A 24,412-nucleotide genomic window follows, 5' to 3' on the forward strand; every position below is an offset into this window, starting at 1 on the left:
TTTTTTCTTTTTTTCTTTTTTCAAAACATATTTTCTAAGAAAACTGAGATGTTACTTGCCTCTTTCACTGCATTAATATTTACAGTGGTGGGTAAAGCTGATGCATTCATCTAAATTAAAGCTATAACAACAGAAATTGTAGCCTTCCTGGGGTATTTGTGGCATACTTAAGACAAGTGAAGGAAGGAACTTCAATAAAGACAACAAATTATTTTTCACTAGTGAGATTTATTTTTTTAAATATTTTATTTATTTATTCATGAAAGACAGAGAGAGAGGCAGAGACACACGGCAGAGGGAGAAGCAGGCTCCTCCCAGGGAACCCAGTGCGGGACTCAATCCCAGAACCCCGGGATCGCGCCCTGAGTTGAAAGCAGATACTCAACCACTGAGCCACTCAGGTCCCTTCACTAGTGAGATTTCAAGCAAAAATTAGAATTTCAGGAAATTCATATCTACTACTTTAAACTTGACAGTTTCCCAGTACTTAAAAGAATTTTATAATGAGATTAGTGATGCTATCAAATGTGATTATTTTTCATATATAATCGCACAGTAGGAAAAGTTGGTTGGTGTGGTTTCAGATTCTACATCACATTCTTTAAGAAACCATTTCTTGGGAGTTATCAAAGAACTGCATTCATAATTATTGGAAGAGTCTTTTAAAATACCTTTTCCAGCTACATTTATTTGTGAAGCCACGTTTTCTTCATGTATTGTAACCAAAACATCATTATCACAGCTGGCTCACTGTAGAAGCATGGATGAGAATCCAGTTGTCTGTATTAAATTAGACTTCAAAGAGATTGGCAAAGTGATAGGTGCTGACTTTCTGAGAGAGAGAGAGAGAGAGAGAGAGAGAGAGAGAAAGAGTGGAAGAATGGGACTTCTAGTGGCAGAAATGCAAGTTAAAATTTACTTTATAAACTTGAAGAGCAAATGAGTGGATAATAGAATGATTATGATCATGACCACAAGGGGGAGATTTGGTTTTCCTCAGATCAGCGCATAAAAAAATCCTTTTAGAAGTAGCAGCACCTGGGTGGCTCAGTCATTTAAACTGCTGCCTTTGGCTCAGGTCATGATCTCAGGGTCTTAGGATTGAGCCATGCTTCAGGCTTCCTGTTCAGCAAGGGGTCTGCTGCTTTCTCTCGCTATTTCTGTCTCTCAAATAAATAAACTCTAAAAAGAAAAAAATCCTTCCAGAAGTAAATTTTAAGTAAATCTTTTTACATTAAAGCCAAAGATACTAAATAAATAAGTAAATAAATAAATAAAGCCCAAGATACCCAACAGTATTTATTTGCTTTATGTTGACACATCTTTAAATGAGCTATTTTTTTAAAGCTTATAAAGTCTTTATTAGCTCATGAATCTCTAAATTAGGTGGAACTCTGCAGGAATGACTTCTGTCTGTTCCCCATCGTACCTGCTGAAGCTGGAATATCCAAGATGCTTCCTTATCATGTGTCTGGTACTTCAGCTGGGATGCTAGAACAGTTGGAGGCTGTTGGCATCTCTTCTTCATAGCATGGAAGCTGGGTTGCAACACCACGTTTTGCAAGCCAGGAGAGCATATGGAACAGATTTTTTCTTCGTCCTCAGAGAGAACCCTGCTGACACCTGTTTTTGGACTTCTAGCCTCTGGAACTATGAGACAAATTTCTATTAAGTTCCCCCACCCAACCTCCCCCAAAAAAAGGCTATCAAGAGGGCAAATCCAGTCTGGAAGCTTTTATGAAGTCACTTTGTTTCCTAATGCCTTATTGCCCAAAAGTAGTAACATGCTAGTTGCAAATACAGAATTAGTGTGGTGGGGGACCACACAAAGGTATAAATGCTGGGAGGTGTGGTTTATAGGGGCCATCAAAGTATAAAAGTCTACCACAAGTATATACGGAATTGCATTTCCCCTTCCCTCCCTCACTTTAGGATATATGTTAGTCAAAGTTATCCCTCATTTTTTTAAACACCAAGTTAGCATTTCATTATCTGGATAAATCATAGTTTATTTAATGAACTCTACATACTAATGGATATCATGCATTTTCCTCTTCATTACTAAAAAACAGTATTGCAAACATACTTTTTATATATGTATCATTTTACACATCTGTGAGCATATCCATAGTCTGAATACTTAGGTCTATAGCATGTGCATGTGTACTTGTTTCTTCTTTACTTTTTAATAACTGCCCATTAAAAAAAAATCAGTATTTTTTTTGGATTGAGATATAATTCCTATACTATACAATTCACCTTTTTAAATTATACTATTGATTGGTTTTGGTCTTTTCAGAGTTGTAGCCAGTCATTACAGTCAACTTTAAAACATTCTCATCACCCCCATAAGAAACTCCAGGCCAATTAGCAGTCTCCCCAACCCTAGGCAACCATTACTCTACTTTCTGGAGTCTATATATAATTTGCCCACGCTGGTTATTTCATAAACAGTAAATGGAATCATGTAGTGTATGTGGTGTTTTGTTGGCTTCTTTCACCTAGGATCATGTTTTGAAGGTTCATCTGTGGTATAATTTTATCAGTACCCCATTTGTTTTTGTTCTGTTTTCTGGGTTTTTTTCCCCCACAAACTATGTTTATTAATCAGTGTATACATTGATTTTTGCCATATACATATATATTTTAAAACAAAAGTTATCTATGCCATATCATTCTTGTTCTTTTTGTTTGTTGGTTTAACATTCAGAATAAATTTCCAATCAACATAGTTCTCTAATTATATTTGGAAGTACTCCATTTTTAGCTATAGAATAACATTCTTTTGTATGGATATGCACATCTGGTTTGTCCATTCATTTAGTTGGACTTTTGAATTGTTTCTATTCACGGTTATTATGAATAATGCTGTTGGGAACATTTGTGTACAAATCTGTTTGTGTATATATCTTTTCACTTCTCTTGGGTTTATACCTGGAAGTGGAACTGCTGGTTCATGTTTTCCAAAGCAGCTGTACCATTTTATTTTCCCACCAGCACTGTATGAGGGTTCTAATTCTTTGTTCTCACCAACGTTTATTATCTTTAAAAATTAAGTTAGGCATAAAAAGAACTAGAATTTCCACTGGGCATTGATGGAAAAACCCAAGTTCTAGGAGAATCAGTGAAGTGGAATGAGTCGTATATATCACCTTTACCACAGGTGTTTTTGTCAGCCTTCAGTAAAGTAAATGCCTTAGTCTGGGGAGAGTCACTTGCCATTAGTTCTCTATAGAGTCTACCACAGGAGGAATTCCATGTTAGTGTTTATAAATTACCAGTTGCAAAAGAGCATTTAGTAACACCTTAAGTGGAAGCCAGGAAATTGGATTTTAATTTTTATCACTAGAAATAAGTCATCTTTATGCTTTTTTATCTTGGTTTACATAATACTTTTCAAAGTACTCAAATATTTACATTTTGTAAAATTACCACATTTGTCTCAATCAGCTAAGTATCATTAGTTACAGGGATAACTGAGATTTTAGAAGTTTGTGATGCGGTATGTCAGATAAAAGCATTTGTAAAATGCATTTTGTTCCATTATACTTTGGAGCATTTTTTCAGAATATAAAATGCCACATGGCCATCTGGTATGACCCTTTTTTAGGTAATTGTGTCTTATCAAGAAGTAAGCAATTTACTTAATACAAAAACAATGTTGTGAAGTTTCAGAGTGGGAGAATCACACCACCTCGAAGAGCCCCTTCACCAGATGGCTTCTCACCATATAGCCCAGAGGAGACAAACCGCCGTGTAAACAAAGTTATGAGAGCCAGGCTGTACTTATTGCAACAAATAGGACCCAACTCTTTCCTGATTGGAGGAGACAGCCCGGACAATAAATACCGGGTGTTTATTGGGCCTCAGGTAGGATCTTTGACCATTTTACATTTTATTAGTATCTGGTATTAACTCAGATGTATATACCATAGCATTCTTAAAGTTACATCACTTAATTTTCTTTAGTAAACTAAAGTGAATTTAAAGTATATTTTGTGTTTACTTAATAAACATTTTTATTTAATGTACTTGTGAAGGTCTCTAGTATACTTAATATACTTAATATACTTTTCTTGCATATCCTTACATATCTTACCATATAAGAATAATGAAGCAAATTAGTAGCAACTTTGTTAAACTCAAAAAGATAAAAAAAAAAGTGATCATCTTAAAACCACAGATTTATTACTCATAGGTTCTCTTTTAACTCTAGAACTGCAGCTGTGGGCGTGGAACATTTTGTATTCATCTGTTGTTTGTTATGCTCCGGGTATTTCAACTGGAACCTTCAGATCCAATGTTATGGAGAAAAACTTTAAAGAATTTTGAGGTAACTTTTAATAAATGCTTTAGAGTAAAATTACTAACAAATTTTTATGGCTCATTCTTGACAATTTTCCATGAGGTGTAAATTTAATTAGACAGTAGTCATTTTGAAGGCATGAAGATATTTAATTATTATTTGAGGCTTATCTCTTATAATCCACTAATTAGTTTTTTCTTCCAGACTGTAAAGAAAGTAAACACTGACCTATAAAAATACTGTCTTTAGTAACCTATATATATTACTTTTGAAGCTCTTAAATTGGCTTTGTGAAAAATTTATGAAATAAAAGACAAATAATTCAACCTCTAGAACTCTTCATATGTATATTATGGCACGAATATCATTGTTACTGTCTTTTTTCAATGTTAGGTTGAAAGTTTGTTCCAGAAATATCACAGTAGGCGTAGCTCAAGGATCAAAGCTCCATCTCGTAACACCATCCAGAAGTTTGTTTCACGCATGTCAAATTCTCATACATTGTCATCATCTAGTACTTCTACATCTAGTTCAGAAAACAGGTTAGTACTTTTTAAGGAATTAAAAGCATTAATCCAGTGTTACTTTCTAATTTTAGAGGTATTTTTTTATATCTTCTTGTTAAATTGCTCTAAATTAATTTACTTATTGAATCTTGACTTTTAAAGTTAAAATCAGGGGTAAGCAATATTAAAGGTCATCTAAGTATGTGTGTATATACACACATATATGCATACATATATAGGGACTTTTTATCCTGAACAACTACACTGTTGAAAACTGGCACCTTAAATATCAGAATATAATAGTCATTTCACAAAAAAAGTCAGGTGGCAAGTATAAAATATAAGTGGCTGCTGTTTATCTGTCATTACTTTGTGCCAAGCACCTAAAATGGTGTCTAATTCTGTTCATATACCAACCTGATTATCACTCTTTTGCAGACAGTGAAGCTGAAGCACTGTATAAAAAATATTCTATAGTTCTTTTATAAACAAATCATATACAAGCCAAAGTGGTTTTCCAAAATCACTTTCAAATGTAGGACCTTTAAATTGAATGACATCACTTCTTTTAATGATCTTGCCAGAGAATTCTCATTACAGGCTATTTTACTTGTGAGAATACAAGGATGCTCTTCTAAACAGACTAATCGATAGTAATTAAGAGATAAAGTAGCCATTAATCACAGTTATTTAAAATCTGCGCTTCTCAAACTCTTCCATTTCCTAACTGCTGATAAGAATGAACACGTAATGCTAAAGGGTCTGAATGAATATGTAATGGTGAAGGATTTTTACACTCAAAATGACGGGTGTAAAAAAAATTTCAAATCTGTAGTATTATCAAAACACCTGTGAATTTTCTTTCTTTTCCAAGTTCTTTATTGGGTTTCTTCATTGGTTTTAATGTAAAAATGAGTTTTTTAAATTACTCCAGAAAGGAGTGCTGCTTCTCTTAAAAGGGCACTTCTGATATGTTCCTGAGGGACCTGTTTGAGAAGCACTAATCTTAAGTGATTAAATCCCATCTTCATCCCATCAGTTTTTTTTAAGTGTTGTAACTGCTTCAAAATTCATGAAGAATAGAATGTAATCAGGCCAAGGGATTTGTGAAGGAAAGAATGGAGAGACCTATGGGAAAAGTAAAAGTTTGAATTTTCTTATTTTTGATTAAATGAATTGATTTTAGAATCAATTGTTTTACAAGTTTTTTGGGAATTAGAGATTTCTACTTCACATGGTTCGGTGATAACTGAAGCCAAAAGAGATCGTGCAACAGCTCAGTTGAGTAAAGGCAGAATCAGAACCTCAGTATCTTGACTTCTTGTTCAGGTCTCTTTCCCTTAACTCCTTATCTCTTCAAAATAGATGAAAAAAAAAATGAACTTTATTTGTTAAGCTTCCTGAGCCAGACTTATTCTGGAACCATCCTCCCTTTGATTCACATTCCTGTAGTTTTTTATTTTGGAAAAAAAAGTTTAAAACCAGGTAGTCAAAGTCAAAATAGAAAGTTTCTCGCTAAAATGAACAAAGATAACTTCTAAACATGGGCTAGTCATAATATGGAGGTTTTATTAATTTGTTTGGTTTACTATATCTGTGGGGGGGGAACCACAGAAGCTATAATCTTGATATACTGGGATTATGCTGTGTAGCTAAGTAGATTAATGTTTCATGTAATTGGAAATTTTTATATCTAAAGACTACAATTTTTTTTTAAGACTACAATTTAAAAAACAAAACAGGAAATTTATCTGGAGACCTGACTGCATTGTATTAATTTTAAATTATATAAGAAACAATTAAAGCCAGAATTTGGACAAATTGAATATACTTTAAAAATTTTGATGCAGTAAGTGTACTTTTAAGAAAAAAAAATTAATCTGAGAAATGCAAAAGATTTATATATATATGACTCTTTGTCACAGTATAATACAAAAAATTGAAATACCCAGCAAGGGAATGGTTAAAATATACTCATATCAGGAATAGTTCATACAGATATTAAAATTATGCTTCTGGGGTGCCTGGTGGCTTGGTTAAGTATCAGATTCTTAATTTCAGCTCAGGTGTCCTCTCAGGGTTGTGAGATTGAGGCTGTGCAAGGCTCTGTGCTCAGCAGGGAGTCTATTTGGGATTCTTTCCAATTTTTACCACCCTTCCCTCGGCTCACACTTGCGCTCTCACACTCTCTTTCTCTCTCAAATCTTTTTTTTTTTTTTTTTTTTTAATTTTTTCATGAGAGAGAGAGAGAGGCAGAGACATAGGCAGAGGTAAAAGCAGGCCCCACGCAGGGAGCCCAACATGGGACTCGATCCTGGGTCTCCGGGATTAGGCCCTGGGCTGAAGGCGGCGCTAAACCGCTGAGCCACCCGGGCTGCCCTCAAATAAATAAATCTTTAAAAAAATTAATGCTTCTGAAAAAAAAAATGCTTCTGAAGAATACTGAATGGCATGAAACAAAATGTAAGTTATAATACCGTATATTACACATGAACCCAGTTTTTACATATAAAGGTATTGTGGGATCCATACATATTTAATGAACAGAAATTTTAATGGTTCTTAATAGGTGGCATTATTATGAGTGACTTTTATACTTTAAGTACTTGGGGCTTTAAGATTCATCAGGTCACAGATTCATCTCTGTCACTACTCACCTCTGCCCTTGCAGCTCAGATAGCCACAAAGGATAAGTGAATGAATGGGTGGGGCTCCGTTCCTGGAAAACTTTATTTACAAAAGCTCACAACAGACTAATTTGATCTCCTTGTAGTACACTAATACCTGCTCTCTACTCAAATGACTTTACTTCTGATAAAACTTGCTAAAAAGGGGATCCCTGGGTGGCTCAGCGGTTTAGCGCCTGCCTTTGGCCCAGGGTGCGATCCTGGAGTCCCGGCATCAAGTCCCACGTGGGGCTCCCGGCACGGAGCCTGCTTCTCCCTCCACCTGTGTCTCTGCCTCTCTCTCTCTCTCTATGTCTATCATAAATAAATCTTTTTTTTTTAATAAATCTTAAAAAAAAAACTTGCTAAAAAGAAAATGTGAAATGTAGAAGTGAGAAATGTTTCTACTGCTTTCTTAAAATATGAAAATACAGGAACAGTTCATGTCCAACAATAAATGGATGCTGAAGTCAGAAAAGCATTTAAGAAATAAGTTGTACCTGCAATTGGACTGAATTATGGAATTTTCTTTTTTCTTCTAAATCTTTTGAATAAGCTCACTTTGGTATAATTTGAAAGTTACTTGACCTGGGATCATCTCTGCCATTAATATTTTTATTATAGATTGTTGTGTAAATCATTTCTGCAGTGTTTTTTGTTAATTTTTATCATTACTGCATGCATATTTTGCATTTCCTCACTCAATATAGCTTCATTATCATGAAGAGAGCTAGAAGGGGCAAATGAGCAGGAGGGAGAGAGACTAGTACGTGTGCCTTTACCTCAGGAATCATCCATCATGACTTTGCTCGGCCTGTTCAGCTTTTATGAAAGTTTTTCAGGAAACTGTTACTTTGCTGTCAACTATTCAGACCTGTTTTTCAGGAATTATAGCTTAAAGTTGTAGAAGTGTAATATTAGGCTCAGAGAAAAGCCTGAAGTTAGTAGAGACTCAAATTTGTACAAGTAAGTAGATTATGAGTTATTCTCCTGAAATTAAGCCTACCATGAAGTGATTTTATGATCTTTGGCAGCTTCTTTAGCATTTCAGAGCCTAATCTTTATATTATAAAGGAAAATACTGATTTTTAAAAGCTACTCATGACATCATGAAGTGGTTCAACAAAACTTTATGAAGTAGAAAACAAAACCCCTGTCTCTAGTCTGAGCTGCATACAAAACTACTGTTTAACAGTTTAATACAACTTTTAAAAATTACATAAAGAAAATCGAATTCTTCTCTATACTATTTGTTTATACTCACACTACTACTACTCTCATCTTTGTTTTTTAAACAAATGTAAAAGTCATGCTTTATATTTTGATCTGAAACTTGTTTTTTTTAAAAAAAAAAAAAAACTTGATACCTGGAACAATTTTCCTGGGTCAGTACAAAAATAGACACTACTTTTTTTTCATGGCTGTATAAGATTATATAGATATGCTACAATTTATTTTGCTATTGCCATAATTAATGAACATTTAGTACACCTCTAATTTTTTGCCTATTAAATGCAACAAATTTTCTGTTTATGTATTCCAAATATCTCTGTAGGATAGCATCCTACAAAATAGGTTTTTTAGGTCATAGATATGTTATATTAAGTAATTTAAGAAATACTAGCAAATCCCTTTCCAGAAATTTCATTTTTTACTTCCACTAGCAGTGTATATGAGAACTTGCTTTCCTATGCCAATACCCAGGCCAGATGTGACCAACCTATACAATTTGTGTCAATCAGGTTATTTAAAAAAAAATTTTTTTTTCATTAAAATGCATTTTGTACTTCATTTTTCATACTTACTGGCTATTGGTATTTTTCATTTCAATTGCCTTTTTATCTTCTTTGCCATTTTACTATTAAATTACTAGTATTTTTCTTGCTGATTTTTAAAAGCACTTTCTGTATTAAGAATAGTCTAATACATAGAGTATCCTTCACATATACCTGATAAAGTTGCAGGTTCACCATAATTGGAATCATTCTGTACAAATTAGAATTCTGGCATGGTATCTGATGTTCTTCACCACATAGTATGTTGTGGATGTATGTTTTTGTCATTGTTTGTGAATGTCTTGGAGACTTTTTTTTTTTTTTTAAGATTTTATTTATTCATGAGAGAGAGCGCGCGCGGGAGAGAGAGGCAGGCAGAGACATAGGCAGAGGGAGAAGCAGGCTCCATGCAGGGAGCCTGATGTGGGACTCAATCCCGGGACTCCAGGATCACGCCCTGGGCTGAAGGCAGGCGCTAAACCGCTGAGCTGCCCCCAGGGGTCCCGAGCCCGAGCCCTTTTCTTTTTTTTTTAAAGGCTTCACAGTGTGTGAGTGTACTGCTTTTTAAACTTTTTGATGTTCATTTGGTTAATTTTTTCTTTATGCTAAATACTGCAGAGAACATTCTTTCATACATATATAATCTATTATATAGATTATAATATAAAAATAATAAAATCTTATTTTGTCTCTTTATTTTCTTATGATATATTCCTAGAAGTCTAGTTGAAAGGTTTTGTATATTAACAATGTAACATATGTTTCTAGCTTTGTTTCTAGGAAAGTTGGACCAGTTTATGGACCCACACAAAGTGCTTCTGATGGGCCTTCAAACTTAACATGGAGTAGATGAGTTCTAAGGTCCTCTCCAGTAATTGCAACCTTAGAACTATTGGCATATAGCATGTTTGTATATAGTCAAACCTTACAACAGTTTGTTTAAAAGGTACAATAGCAGAATTATGGGGCTACATGGGTCTCTTATATTGTACTTCATATATTGAATTGTATTCATAGCAAGAAAAGGTTAATTCATACCCACAACCTATAAATATTTAGTGGTGTGAATCTTATTTAAAATTAGTATACTAATGAAAGAAATAAATACTTCCCAAAAAGTTCTATAGAAAATGCTCTTAACAAGCATTTCTAATTAGTTTTTTTCATATTTAAAGAACCCAAAATTGCTTTTAGCTCTGGTGTTAATCCTTTATTATATTCTTTTGTGTCTAATGCTTTCCTCTCCCCTTCCTTATAGTATAAAAGATGAGGAGGAGCAGATGTGTCCTATTTGCTTGTTGGGCATGCTAGATGAAGAGAGCCTCACGGTGTGTGAAGATGGCTGCAGAAACAAGCTGCATCACCACTGCATGTCAATCTGTACGTGGCTCTTCTCCTCCCCGTGCTTACCCAGCACAGTTAGCATATGAGCCCACTAGTGATTTAGGGTTCTAACATGACTTTTAGGGAGACTAGGGAGAGAAGAAAAATAACTTTAGGCCCTTATTTAAAGTTTTCACTAGAGTTGAGGATCTGTTAGGAGATGAGGTGTGTGAGCAAAGAAATGTAATACAGTGTGATATGTGTAGTAACGGAAGGCAGGCACAGAATTTAAAACAAAATTCTGGTCTGGAAGATGTATGTGGAGGTGAGGAGGTGAGAAGATCTGGGCAGGCATGACAGGGTAACATGAAAGCAAGTTTTGGAATAACATAACTAGGTAACCAAGTAGGCAGAATGTTTTCAAAAACAGCAAAATACATGTTGTAACTTTAAAAAATAGCATTTGCAGAAGGTACACATTAGAATAATTTGCCTCCTGTGTTTGCCTGCTTCTACATAAATATATGAAATTATTTTTTGAGATTCCTTCAATATAAACCTATACTAGCCATTAGCAACAATTATTATATGTAACTACTTGATGTTAAGCATTTGCATTTTTTTAAGTGTTTTCCTTTAATTTTCAGGGGCAGAAGAATGTAGAAGAAATAGAGAGCCTTTAATATGTCCCCTTTGTAGGTCTAAGTGGAGATCTCACGATTTCTACAGGTAACAATTTTGAATTAATGAATTGGATATGTTTAATAAAAAATAAAAATGTTCTCTGGGTGTTACTTAAGTCTTTTAAATTTTTTTTAACAAGCTTTTGTTAATTTTTCGTTTAGCCATGAATTGTCAAGCCCTGTGGATTCCCCTTCTTCCCTGCGAGCTGCACAGCAGCAAACCATACAACAGCAGCCTTTGGCTGGATCACAACGAAGGAGTCAGGAGAGCAATTTTAACCTTACTCATTATGGAACTCAGCAGATTCCTCCTGCTTATAAAGATTTAGCTGAGCCATGGATTCAGGTAAGTAGTTCTTGTTCTTCATTTCTCAAATAAACCTTTACAGACCAATTAATGTAGCTGTCTACCACTCGTTTATAATTTAAGGAAATACTTTTGCTTGCCTCCCTCATGACTGATAGTTTGATCGAAAATTTTACCTTTGGTGTTAACACTCTCCTGCTTATTATAGAGCTTAAACTTTGAAAATTCCTGGAGTCACACCTCCCAGCTCTAGAAAAATCTCTTTCTAAACAATCAGACATAAAGGATTATCTAAGGATAGACACTAGACCTCTTCAGTGCTAACCTGTTCAAATGTTTAATCCCATTCCTACTAAGAATTTCTATCATTTTTCTTGTTTATTACCATTTAAACTCAATCTTGGCCTCGGTGGCTCAGCGGTTTAGCGCCACCTTTGGCCCAGCGCGGGATCCGGGAGATCAGGTCCCATGTCAGGCTCCCTGCATGGAGCTTGCTTCTCCCTCTGCCTGGGACTCTGCCTCTCTCTCTCTGTCTCTCATGAATAAAGAAATAAAATCTTTTAAAAAATAAAATAATTAAAATAAACTCAATTTCTTTTTTCTGTATTCTCATGGCATATAATAGGTGCTTGATAATTGCTGAGTGGATGAATAAGAAAAAAAGTATAGTATTTGCCTTATATTAGCTAGCCATTTTTATTTGTAAGGGCAGTTTCTGTTCCTTCACTTTCTCTTCTGATGAAATGCTTTTTCTTCCACAGTAAATTGGAATTTCTTTGGTGGGTTGGTGGGACTCTAATGATTTTCTTTGTCGTTGCCTACTTTGTCTATTATTTTTAAAAATGTAGAATCCCAAACCAATCTCTCCAATAAACAATAGTGAAGTAAAATATTTTCAGTAATCTGTTAAATTCTGTTCAGTACTACTAAATTTGGAAACAGAGACACTGACTCAGCTTGTATATCATAAGGATTTGTTTCCTTTTTCTTTTTATGATTTGTATCTTCCTGTAGCTTTTGAATTCTCTTTTCTCAGTAATGTGTTATGAATCTAATAAAATCTGCAAACTTAATAAACACAAATTATTTCTTTCATCTGGTTCACTAATGGTACTAAACATAAACCCTCACCTGCCCCTTCAGGAGTCCTCAAGAGAACTTTCAAGTTGATACTTAACTATTGGATGCTATCTTTCAAGGTAGTGGTCTAATCAGTTTTGCTTAAGCTTTAGGTTGGACTGTGCCTATATACTCCTTGTTTTTTTATTGATGCGATACAAGACAGAATTAAGCCTTAGATTATGGTATGCTATTTAACAATGAGTGCCAGCCATATAACAAGTTGACTGTATTCTAGTTGACTTATTCTCCTTTACTATCACCTTAGAACACATTTAAATAAATCATCATTCGTTTTTCCTAAAATTGTGTTTATTCATCTCTAAAATTCAGAAATTTTTCATATAAGTTATGTAGGGTATTAAGTTTACTTTTAGCTAATGAGCCCATAATGTCAAGACCATGTACCCTTTCCTTGATTTAGGGACTCTGGCATTGCAGGCATGGTAATGATGACTGTAATGACATATAATTATAGGCATAGCACTATTCTTTGCAGATTTGAACACAAGAGTTTTTTTCTTTTGTCTTTAGATTTTTCCACTCCATTTATAATAGTTCTATTTTGTTGGGTGTTTCTTTTTCTTTAACCTTTTTCTACAAGACAAAAAGCACATTAAAAGTTTTTGACTTAACTGTTGTCATCTAGAGGAGAAATACTCTATCTCTTGGACACTACAGTGCCTTTTTTGGTCTGGCTTTATCTTGCTTCAGTTTCTTCTCTGTAACTACCTTAATACAAAGTTTGGATACTTCATAGATTTTTTTTTTTTTTGTCATAAGCATAGGAGTACAGAAGCATATAAAAATATATATGAATTTTAAGTGGCTGGACATATTTGAAACTGTAAGATTGGTGAAAATTTGAGAAATGTCCACAAGTTTCCTTTCATAATAAAAAATCATGCTTATTCCCAAATACTTTAGGTTCATTAGTTTTTCTTCACATTGAATTTATTGTGTTTGTTTGATTATAGGTATTTGGAATGGAACTTGTTGGCTGCTTATTTTCTAAAAACTGGAATGTAAGAGAGATGGCTCTCAGGCGTCTTTCACACGATGTTAGTGGGGCTTTGCTCTTGGCAAATGGGGAGAGCACTGGAAACTCTGGGAGCAACGGTAGAAGCAGTCCGAGTGCTGGAGCCAGCAGTGGGTCTTCCCAGACCAGTATCTCAGGAGACGTGGTAGAGGCATGCTGCAACGTTTTGTCAATGGTCTGTGCTGACCCTGTCTACAAAGTGTACGTTGCTGCTTTAGTAAGTAGCTTTATTACATAACTAAAGCATTATGGGTGGTTTTTTTTAGAGCTTGTAGATATCACTCTTAAGATGCAATGAAACTTACTTTACCTGATTTAATTTTGGAAAATCCAAATTTTTATTCCATAATCCCAAGAAATTGCAATTTTCCATTAATCTCTTCATTCGCATTTTACTTGTTTTAATCTATTCAGGTTTTAATCTATTAAGGTTTTCTTATACACTGTTTACTTTTCTCCCCTAAAATAGCCATGTCTTGCTGGTCATCTCTTTAAATTTTCCTTACACCTTACACATGGTCAAATTAAAAACGCTTTATGGGATACCAAGTGATTGTAGTTACTTTGATTTTTAAAAAATTTTCTATTAGTTAGACATTAAGGAGAACTGGTTATTAATAAACATTGTACAGAAATTCAGAATCCTTTTCACAGAGGAGGGCTTCATGACATAGATGACTGAGTTTTTCTAGTTGAAGCTATTAGAAGTTGTCTTTCATGAGTGGGATGGAATGATGAAGAGGTTGTTTAATTTGCAATTTTTGAGGCTAATTTGACTTTCTCCATTCTGAGTATCCATATCTTAAGATAGGGTTTTTCGATCTTAGCACTATTGACATTGAGCCAGATAATTATTTGTTGGGGGCAAGAGTACTGTCTTGTGTACTGTAGGATGTTTAGCAGCATCCCTGGTCTCTACCCACTAGATACCAGCAGCAAACCTCTCTTCTCCCTCCCATCCCCTTCATGACAACCAAGAATGTGTCTAGGCATTGCTGAGTGTCCACTGAGGGTCAAAATTGCCCCAGTTCACAACCACTGCTTTAGAATCATTCTTACCTAGTTAGTTTTTAAAACTCCTTAATCTCTCTGCTTATTCTGGCTTTTTCTAATCCATTCTCTAGCAACTATGCTAATGCATAGCCTGATGGTTATGAACATGAATTTGGAGTTAGAACTGAATGATCTCATAATTTATCATCCTGAGATACTTGAATAATCTGCTAGTTAAACTAGGACTAGCCTAGGCAGTCTGAACATAAGGTCAAGATTATAGAGACCTTAATTCAAATTCTGGTTCTTCCATTTGCTAGCAGTGTGACTTCAGGACTCTTTAAATTTCAGCTTTCTCACCTATAAAATAATGAAAATATTACCTCCTTAAAGACCACTTTGATTATTTCCTAGCTTAGAATCCTTTAAAGGATTCGCTTGCTTTAGCAGCACTTCCAGAAGTATATTTCATGACAGTTTGGCAGGATTATGAAAAGTTCCCTGAAGAAAGTTCTGAGTTAAAATTGATGAACATTGAATTATAGAAGTTCAGTGAGTCTGTTCACTGCCAGGCTCCCAGGAACCTTCAATAAGCCAATGTACATTAGGAATTTATAAGAGCAAGAGGTAGAATGCATTATTTCCCAAATCTATCTTTACCGTGGTCTGTTTTTTCATGTAGAATATCCAGGGACCAGCATACTGTAAAGACCAATGTTTTGGGCCCAACTTTTGACCTGTTCTTGTTACTGTTTTCCAATACAAACCTTCAGACACACTTGACTGTTCAATGTACTGCCTTACTGTTGGGTTTTCTTCTTAAGTTCAGATGGTTTCCCATCTAGTTTGTGAGCTGTGGGGTGAAGGGACTCTGAGAATCCTACTGTATTCTGATTCCTCTATAATTAGTGTGCCACACATAATGGAGGCAGAAATGGCTCCTTCCCTTAAAGCTCTCCATTCTCTTTCTCCTCTCCTTTTTGTCCTTCCTCTTTTCCCTTTCCCCTCCCTCGCCATATATAATTCTTCGCTGAACCACTGAGAGTTAAAGGAGTCATGACATGACATTTCACCTTAAATATTTTAGCATATATCTCTTAACAAATACATTCTTCCGTATAACCACAATGCAATCAGCAGACTCATGAAATTTAGCATTAATAACAATACTCTTATGTACTTATAAAGCCCATATTCATATATCCCCAGTTGTTGCAACCATGTCTTTTACAGCTAAGTCGCAGATTTTACTCAGTTTTCACCAGTTTTCTCATTAATGTCTGTTTTCTATTTTAGGGTCCAGTCTAGATACTCACATTGCATTTAGTTGTCATGTTCCCTTAATCTCTTTCCATCTGTGACAGTTCCTCAGTCTTCTCTCATCTTACATAGATCTTGACACTTGAAATGTGCTGGCCACTTATGTTGAAGAATGTCCCTCATTTTTGGTTTGGTATTTTCTCATAATTTGATTGAGTTTATGCATTTTTTGTAAGAATACCAGAGATGATATGCCATTATTAGTGCACTCTATCAAGGGTACATGATGTTACTGTCTTATTATTGGTGATGCCGTCATTTATCACTTGGTCAAGGTGATGGCTATTGTGTTTCTTGCTATAAAATTACAGTTAATAAATGTCTTAGGAGAAATACTTTGAGACTAAGCAAATACCCTATTTCTCTTTTTTGCCCATTGATGTTAGCATTTGTCAGTGGGTCTTGCCTACAGCAGTTATTGTGGTGTTCACTGGTGATTTTCTGTTTCCCTCATTCCTTCTAAATTGGAATTCTTCTATAAAGAGGAACTGTCTCTTCTCCATTTATGTATTTATTCAGTTTTTATTTTTTATTCAGTTTTTAAATTTCTAATCAATATAGGCTAATGGGTATTTATTTTCACCTATGGATTATAATCCAGGACTATCATCATTTAATTTGTTGCTTATATTATTCCAGCTTTGGCCACTGGCAGCTATTTTTTTAACTTACTTTGAAATTCATACTTCAAAAATAGCAGTAGTAGTTCAGAGAGCTGCTTTCTACCTCATGTTTTATTTGTTATCAGTATAGATTCATGGATTTTTTTTATTTGTGGGTTATAATCCTTTCCTGTCATTATTTTATTAAATTATCTCCGATGTTGCCAGGGTCTCTGATGTTTCTCAAATGCAGTTAAACTGACCTTCAGTTTTTTCCTCCCAGAAAACATTGAGAGCCATGCTAGTATATACTCCTTGCCATAGTTTGGCAGAAAGAATCAAACTGCAGAGACTTCTCCGGCCAGTGGTAGACACCATCCTAGTCAAGTGTGCAGATGCCAATAGGTAAGGCCCTATTGATGAACTGCTTCACACCCTCTTATATTAAAAGCCTAGCAACAAGCCTCACACCTGGTGAGTATTTGATAAATGTTTATTAAATGAGGCTCTGAATATTGTTTTCTAACATGAGATTTGAAATTAAAATATAATACTTAAAGCTGTTGAACACTAGGGAGAAGTACTGATGGCAAGTAAAAACCACGCTAACAAACTGCATGGATAACCATATTTTTGTGTTGTGATTTTCTTTTATTTTAAAATAATATTTCTTAATCTCAAATCCAGTTGAAAGAACAATAGCTCTTATATACATAATCTCATTTTAGAGAATGAGTTACACAGGATAGGAACCAATAAAATCATTACACCTGCTTAAAAAACCAAACCATTCCATATTTGCTGTGTTTACTGACAGTTTATGCTAAAAAAAACCAGCAACAAATTGCATATATCTGTGCAACATCCTCCAAAACTGACAAGGAACAAGAATAATGCTAACTAGAGGGGTAAAAACAATAAGGTAGAGAAGTGAGGCACAATTGTAGTGAAAATAAGCTCAAACTCTGCTTCAGTGGGACCACTGGTTTGTTCACTATTCATTTAATGAGGACAGCTCCTGCCAAAGGTTGTCAGTTGTCGGGCATTCTCACCACTTTACATCCTGCCCATCTGACAGGAGAGGAAGCACTGAATCGCCATTGTTGTGCCCCTGCCATTACATTCATTTGGAACTTGCTCAGTCACACGATGTACATCGTAGGTGTGTAGCCAGTCTCAAAACCTAGGTGCTTAGATTTGACTTCTCATTTCATGAAGTTTGTCTCCACTGTTTTCTCTACTCAAGCCTATGGATGGATTGAAAGTATTAGAAATTATCTTATTTAGAGAGAATACTATAATACCTGAACAACATTAAGCAAATTATCAAATAATTTGTAAGATGCATAGAAAAATTATAGTTTTTCAGTATTAGAGTACATATTTTTCTGAGAACATCACTGCTTTTGTGACATTTGTTGTATTGTGGGCTTTCTGGAATGCTAAAATTAGGTTGTTTACCTGGTCACTTCAATGACGGAACATTATAAAAAACAGAGAAAGAGATTTTAAAGTATTTGGAACTCACTCTGGCTATTTAAGAGAATATAAAGTTTTGGATGGGAAGGTTTTGTTTTTAATGTAAGAGACTCTTACTGAAAATTCAGAAATTAAAATGAGCCTTTTTTATTTTAAATGAATTAATCAAAATATGCCTTTCATCTGGTTTATTTTGATATCAGTATTTGTTCTCTAAGAGCCACTGCTAAAGATTCTGTGTTTAACACAGATAAAATTTATTTAAAATTTTATAAAATTATATAAAATTTAGACCCTAAATAATGAATACAATTATTTGTAGGGACATTGTTAATGTAATTTGAGTGGTGGAAAAACAAATACCTGTGGAAACTTTTTTTCCCACTTTTACACATAGCATCACATTAGTATTGTCCTTTTAATGTGTATTTTATCCAAGATCCAAATCTGACGTTGCTTCTTTCATTTTTAGTCGTACAAGTCAGCTGTCTATATCAACACTGTTGGAATTATGCAAAGGCCAAGCAGGAGAGTTGGCAGTTGGCAGAGAAATACTTAAAGCTGGTAATAACTTTTTACTTAATATAGCAGGTCTTACCATTTTCCTTAGCTGACTATCGAATCCTTTAATCTCTGATAGGGCAGTTGTATACAGGACTTTGGAGTAATTGTGTAAATGGATTTAGTCACCTAACAATAGAAATATGAATTAACCAAAGAAATTCTTTTTTAAAAGATTCATTTAATCTGGGGGGGGGGGCACGTGCGCACATGTGTGTACATGCATATTGAGGGAAGGGCAGCAGGAGAGGGAGCAGACTCCCCACTGAGTGCAGAGCCAAACACAGGGCTTGATCCCAGGACCCTGAGACCATGACCTGAGCCGAAATCAAGAGTAGGATGCTTAACTGACTGAACCACCCAGGCGCTCCTAAGGAAATCTTAAAATAAATGTAATTAGAATATTATTCTTGGCATTATGCTCTTTTGATGTTTTGTTTTAGATTTTATTTATTTATTCATGAGAGACGCAGAGAGAGAAGCAGGCTCCATGCAGGGAGCCCGATGCAGGACTTGATCCTGGGACTCCAGGATCATACCCTGGGCCGAAGGCAGGTGCTCAACTGCTGAGCCACCCAGGCGTCCCTGTTTTAGATCTTAATATCACGGTTTTTCAGTTATTTTTACTTTCCTTTTCATAGGATCCATTGGTATTGGTGGCGTGGATTACGTCTTAAGTTGTATTCTTGGAAACCAAACTGAGTCAAACAACTGGCAAGAACTTCTGGGCCGCCTTTGTCTTGTAGACAGACTGCTGTTGGAATTTCCTGCTGAATTTTACCCTCATATTGTCAGTACTGATGTTTCACAAGCTGAGCCTGTTGAAGTCAGGTAATTTTTCTTCTGCAAATAGATTACTTTGTTCTTCCTTCCTGCCCCATCCCTACCCCCTAAGAAAGACACATTAGATTTATGAAAGACTCAAACTACAGAGCATATGTAAGTTACTAATACCTTAATCTTCAATTGACATAAAAACCTCAAGTCTAGGCTAATTACAAATTTATAGATCCTCCACAAAAAATTATCAATCCTTTGTTCTGAAATGACATTTTTAAATGTATACGCTTTAAAGTAGTACCTTCTTTGTATGTGCGTACATTTTGCAGTAATTTTGACTTGTCTAGTAATTGAATGTGTCTTTTTTTCTTTCAGGTATAAAAAGCTGCTGTCCCTCTTAACCTTTGCTTTGCAGTCCATTGATAATTCCCACTCAATGGTTGGTAAACTCTCCCGAAGGATATATTTGAGTTCTGCAAGAATGGTTACTGCAGTACCCCACGTATTTTCAAAACTATTAGAAATGCTGAATGTTTCCAGTTCCACTCATTTTACCAGGATGCGTCGTCGTTTGATGGCTATTGCAGATGAGGTGGAAATCGCTGAGGCCATCCATCTGGGCATAGGAGACACTTTGGATGATCGACATGACAGCTTTTTGCAGGCATCCGTCCCCACCAGCTATCCAGAAGCCACAGAGAACAGCCCCCTTGAGCGTACAGACCATTTAGAGAAAACTGGAAAAGGACTGTGTGCTACAAAACTGAGTGCCAATTCAGAGGACATTACTGACAGACTGGGCAGCATTTCCGTAGGACTTCCCAGTTCAACAATGGAGCAACCAAAGCCAATGGTTCAAACAAAAGGCAGACCGCACAGTCAGTGTTTGAACTCCTCTCCTTTATCTCATCATTCCCCGTTAATGTTTCCACCCTTGTCAACTCCTCCTTCATCTGCCCCATCTGCACCACCTGGCACTGGAACAGATGTCTCTAAGCATAGACCTCAGGGATTCACTCCCTGCAAAATACCTTCTGCATCTCCTCAAACACAGCGCAAGTTTTCTCTACAGTTCCAGAGAAACTGTTCCGAAAACAGAGACTCAGATAAACTTTCCCCCATTTTTACTCAATCAAGACCCCTGCCCTCTAGTAACATACACAGGCCAAAGCCATCTCGACCTACCCCAGGTAATACAAGTAAACAGGGAGATGCCTCAAAGAATAGCATGACACTTGATCTGAACAGTACTTCCAAATGTGATGACAGCTTTGGCAGCAGCAGCAATAGTAGTAATGCTCTTATACCCAGTGATGAGACAGTGTTCACCCCAGTAGAAGAGAAATGCAGGTTAGATGTCAACACAGAACTCAACTCCAGTATTGAGGACCTTCTTGAAGCATCCATGCCTTCAAGTGACACGACAGTAACTTTTAAGTCAGAAGTTGCTGTCCTCTCTCCTGAAAAGGATGAAAATGATGATACCTACAAAGATGATGTGAATCATAATCAGAAATGCAAAGAAAAGATGGAAGCTGAAGAAGAAGAAGCTTTAGCAATTGCCATGGCAATGTCAGCGTCTCAGGATGCCCTCCCCATAGTTCCTCAACTACAGGTTGAAAATGGAGAAGATATCATCATTATTCAACAGGATGTAAGTATAGTCTTGAAGAGATTAGAGAATTTCCTTGGAGCAAGCTAAAAGAAATCTAATTCAGAAATGATGCTTTTCACATGAGTTAATCATTAGAAGCAGTTTTTCACATGGAATTATACGACAGTTTTGTATCGTTGCTTTACCACAAACACTACTTGCCTATTTCAAAGGCATTTCTGATTGATTCTGTAATGGTGATCACTTCTGCTTTTGACACTGGTCACCAGCACTGTCCCTTCAGAACTTTATAGGTGGTTTGGGAAGCCAGACTGAACAAGAATAATACTTTGCCAGACTAATTTTACAAACTCTTCCTCTTTTAACTTAACAGTAAAAAGATTGCTTTCATTTAATATGTAGACACCGGAAACTCTACCAGGACATACCAAAGCAAAACAACCTTACAGAGAAGACACTGAATGGCTGAAAGGTCAGCAGATAGGCCTTGGAGCATTTTCTTCTTGTTACCAGGCTCAGGATGTGGGAACTGGAACTTTAATGGCTGTTAAACAGGTAAATATCTAGTGAGCACATAATGACTTAAATTATAAAAACAAAGCATGAGCAAATAAGAAAAAGGATGTGTCACTGTGTATATATGCTTTAGGTTCTTTAATTTTCAGAAACCCAGATTTCAAAATAAATACTGCCAGCACCTAAAGCATAATTAATTCCTTTTTTTTCTTTTAAGGTTTTATTTATTTATTCATGAGAGAGAGAGAGGGAGGCAGAGGGAGAGTCAGGCTCACTCTGCAGGGAGCCTGATGCGGGACTCAAGCCTAGGACCCTGGGATCATGACCTGAGCTGAAAGCAGATGCTCAACTGAGTCACCCAGGCACCCCTAAAAGCATCATGAATTCTAATGAAAAGCTGAAGCATGATTATTTTAACAAACTATAGAAATGATCCCTGAAAGTATAGTCTTGAAGCATGATTATTTTAAGATGCAACATCGGGGATCCCTGGGTGGCTCAGTGGTTTAGCACTTGCCTTCGGCCCAGGGCATGATCCTGGAGTCTCGGGATCGAGTCCCACATCGGGCTCCCTGCATGGGGCCTGCTTCTCCCTCTGCCTGTGTCTCTGCCTCTCTGTGTCTCTCATATGAATAAACAAATAAAATCTTAAAAAAAAAAAAAAAAAAGATGCAACATCAAGATGGACCTCCAGGTTCTTGGTCTTTTTTGTGCTTTTTATAAGCAAGAGTTATGGTTTCCTACTCCTTTTAGCAGTGTTACCAGTGCAATATCATCTTGGGATCTCTGTAGCTTACTTTTTATTAATGAGCATGTTTATGAAGATAAAGCTTTCATTTTTTTTTAAAGAATTTTTTTTTAATTTTTATTTATTTATGATAGTCACACAGAGAGAGAGAGAGAGAGGCAGAGACACAGGCAGAGGGAGAAGCAGGCTCCATGCACCGGGAGCCTGACATGGGACTCGATCCCGGGTCTCCAGGATCGCGCCCTGGGCCAAAGGCAGGCACTAAACTGCTGCGCCACCCAGGGATCCCAAAGCTTTCATTTTTTTTTTAAAGATTTTATTTATTCATGAGAGACACAGAGAGGCAGAGACATAGACAGAGGGAGAAGGAGAAACAGGCTTCCTGCGGGAGCCCAGTGTGGGACCTGATCCCAGGACTCCGGGATCATGCACCCTGAGCCAAAGGCAGATGCTCAACCACTGAGCCACCCAGGCATCCTTAAAACTTTCATCTTTAAATTCTGTTGGTTCTTCCACTAGGCTTTTCTTATTCTATCTTTAGACAGTTTTGGAGGATTGGCTATGTCCCAGTTTTTTCCCTATTTCAGTGCTTCTTAAGCTAGACTCTTTTCTGTAGAATATTTTGACTTGGTTTTTAATAAATTATCTACATTGCATCCATGAACATAAATGCCAACTTCTGTTAATATATAAACTGATTTGAATTTGTCCATTTCAGATCAGATTGTTAGTAAAAATTGTAAATGGAAATTCATCAGAATTCAAAACTTTGTAAACATGGTTATTAAAACAGGTGACATATGTCAGAAATACATCTTCTGAACAAGAAGAAGTAGTGGAAGCATTAAGAGAAGAGATCAGAATGATGAGCCATTTGAATCATCCCAACATCATTAGGATGTTGGGAGCCACATGTGAGAAGAGCAATTATAATCTCTTCATTGAATGGATGGCAGGTATGTTCCTGTTTTAAATTGCCAGTGATAGTACATGAATTTAACTTTCTGGCTGACATTGAATTTAGGAGAAACAGTTTAATGAACACTTGTTTTTAATAAGTAGTTTGAATTTCTAAAAGCAAGTCACCCCTACCTAACATAATATGAACTGTAAATACTTTGTTCTGTCTTACATTGATTGATTGATTGATTGATTGGCAGCAAAGCAAAGTTTACAGAGTGATACTACAAAGCTCCCAAAGAGGGAGGGAACCTGAGAGGGTTGGGTTGCCCATTTGTCTTACATTTAAATAAAAATAAGATACTGTCTCTACCTTTCAGAGTTTTTCAGTGTTTCTTTTTAAATGATTGTATAGCACTGTTTTATAGGAATTTTTTTTAAAACCTGCTATGCATAAGACCCATATTTTTCCAGGCGGCCATCATCAAGGAGAGATGTTCTAACTTGACAGTATAAAAATGAAATCAAGATAGAACTTGGAAAACTTATTGTAGGTCAACTAGCACTGACAGAGAAAACTGAACCTTATTATCTGCTTGAACAAATACAGACTAGGTTTTATGTGGTATCATATCATACATACAGTAAGACAAGTAACTTAGGATGTATTGAACGAATAAATGCTTGGTTTAACTTCTTAGATTTTTTTTACATTTGAAGAGTAGATTTCTATTCACATATCCATTCTTTAGTATGTTCCCTGATGTTGGTTGTAGCTGCGTTGATAAGATTGACTATTATAAATAATTCTTAGTGAGATTTATTGAGTTTGTGACCTGTCCCAGGTCAGAGCATTCCCAGGAGAATATGAAGCCTAACGCTGGATCTTCTGGCTCCTCCCGTTCGCTCTACCTTCTGCTAAATAACATGTTTAGCACTGTTTACTTAAGTCTTATTTTTTAAGATTTTATGTGTTTGAGGGAAACACAGAGATAGCGACCAAGATAGCACAAGCGGGGAAGAGAGGGAGAAGTAGGCTCCCCGCTAAGCAGGGAGTCCCACTCGGGACTCCATCCCAGGACCACGGGGTCATGACCTGAGCCGAAGGCAGATGCTCAACTGACTGAGCCACTCAGGTACCCTACCCTGCAGCTTAAGTCTTATTACGAAAAGT

The 24,412-nt window shown here is 36.0% G+C and overlaps 1 protein-coding gene and 1 pseudogene across 1 annotated transcript in view; one reads left to right on the plus strand and one right to left on the minus strand.

Moving 5' to 3' along the window:
• Nucleotides 1–24,412, plus strand: part of MAP3K1 (mitogen-activated protein kinase kinase kinase 1) — a 78,751-nt gene that overhangs the window by 48,186 nt on the left and 6,153 nt on the right. The window contains exons 4-16 of the mRNA XM_072826491.1: nt 3,670–3,870; nt 4,217–4,333; nt 4,700–4,848; nt 10,512–10,633; nt 11,224–11,305; nt 11,422–11,605; nt 13,663–13,941; nt 16,923–17,044; nt 18,591–18,682; nt 19,321–19,510; nt 19,835–21,113; nt 21,477–21,629; nt 23,132–23,294. Coding sequence (XP_072682592.1) covers nt 3,670–3,870; nt 4,217–4,333; nt 4,700–4,848; nt 10,512–10,633; nt 11,224–11,305; nt 11,422–11,605; nt 13,663–13,941; nt 16,923–17,044; nt 18,591–18,682; nt 19,321–19,510; nt 19,835–21,113; nt 21,477–21,629; nt 23,132–23,294 — 3,133 coding nt within the window. The remainder of the gene's footprint in view (nt 1–3,669; nt 3,871–4,216; nt 4,334–4,699; nt 4,849–10,511; nt 10,634–11,223; nt 11,306–11,421; nt 11,606–13,662; nt 13,942–16,922; nt 17,045–18,590; nt 18,683–19,320; nt 19,511–19,834; nt 21,114–21,476; nt 21,630–23,131; nt 23,295–24,412) is intronic.
• On the minus strand, nt 21,861–22,042 carry LOC140634559 (small nucleolar RNA U3; annotated as a pseudogene).

The sequence above is a fragment of the Canis lupus genome, chromosome 5, assembly GCF_048164855.1.
Source record: "Canis lupus baileyi chromosome 5, mCanLup2.hap1, whole genome shotgun sequence".
NCBI lineage: Eukaryota > Metazoa > Chordata > Mammalia > Carnivora > Canidae > Canis > Canis lupus.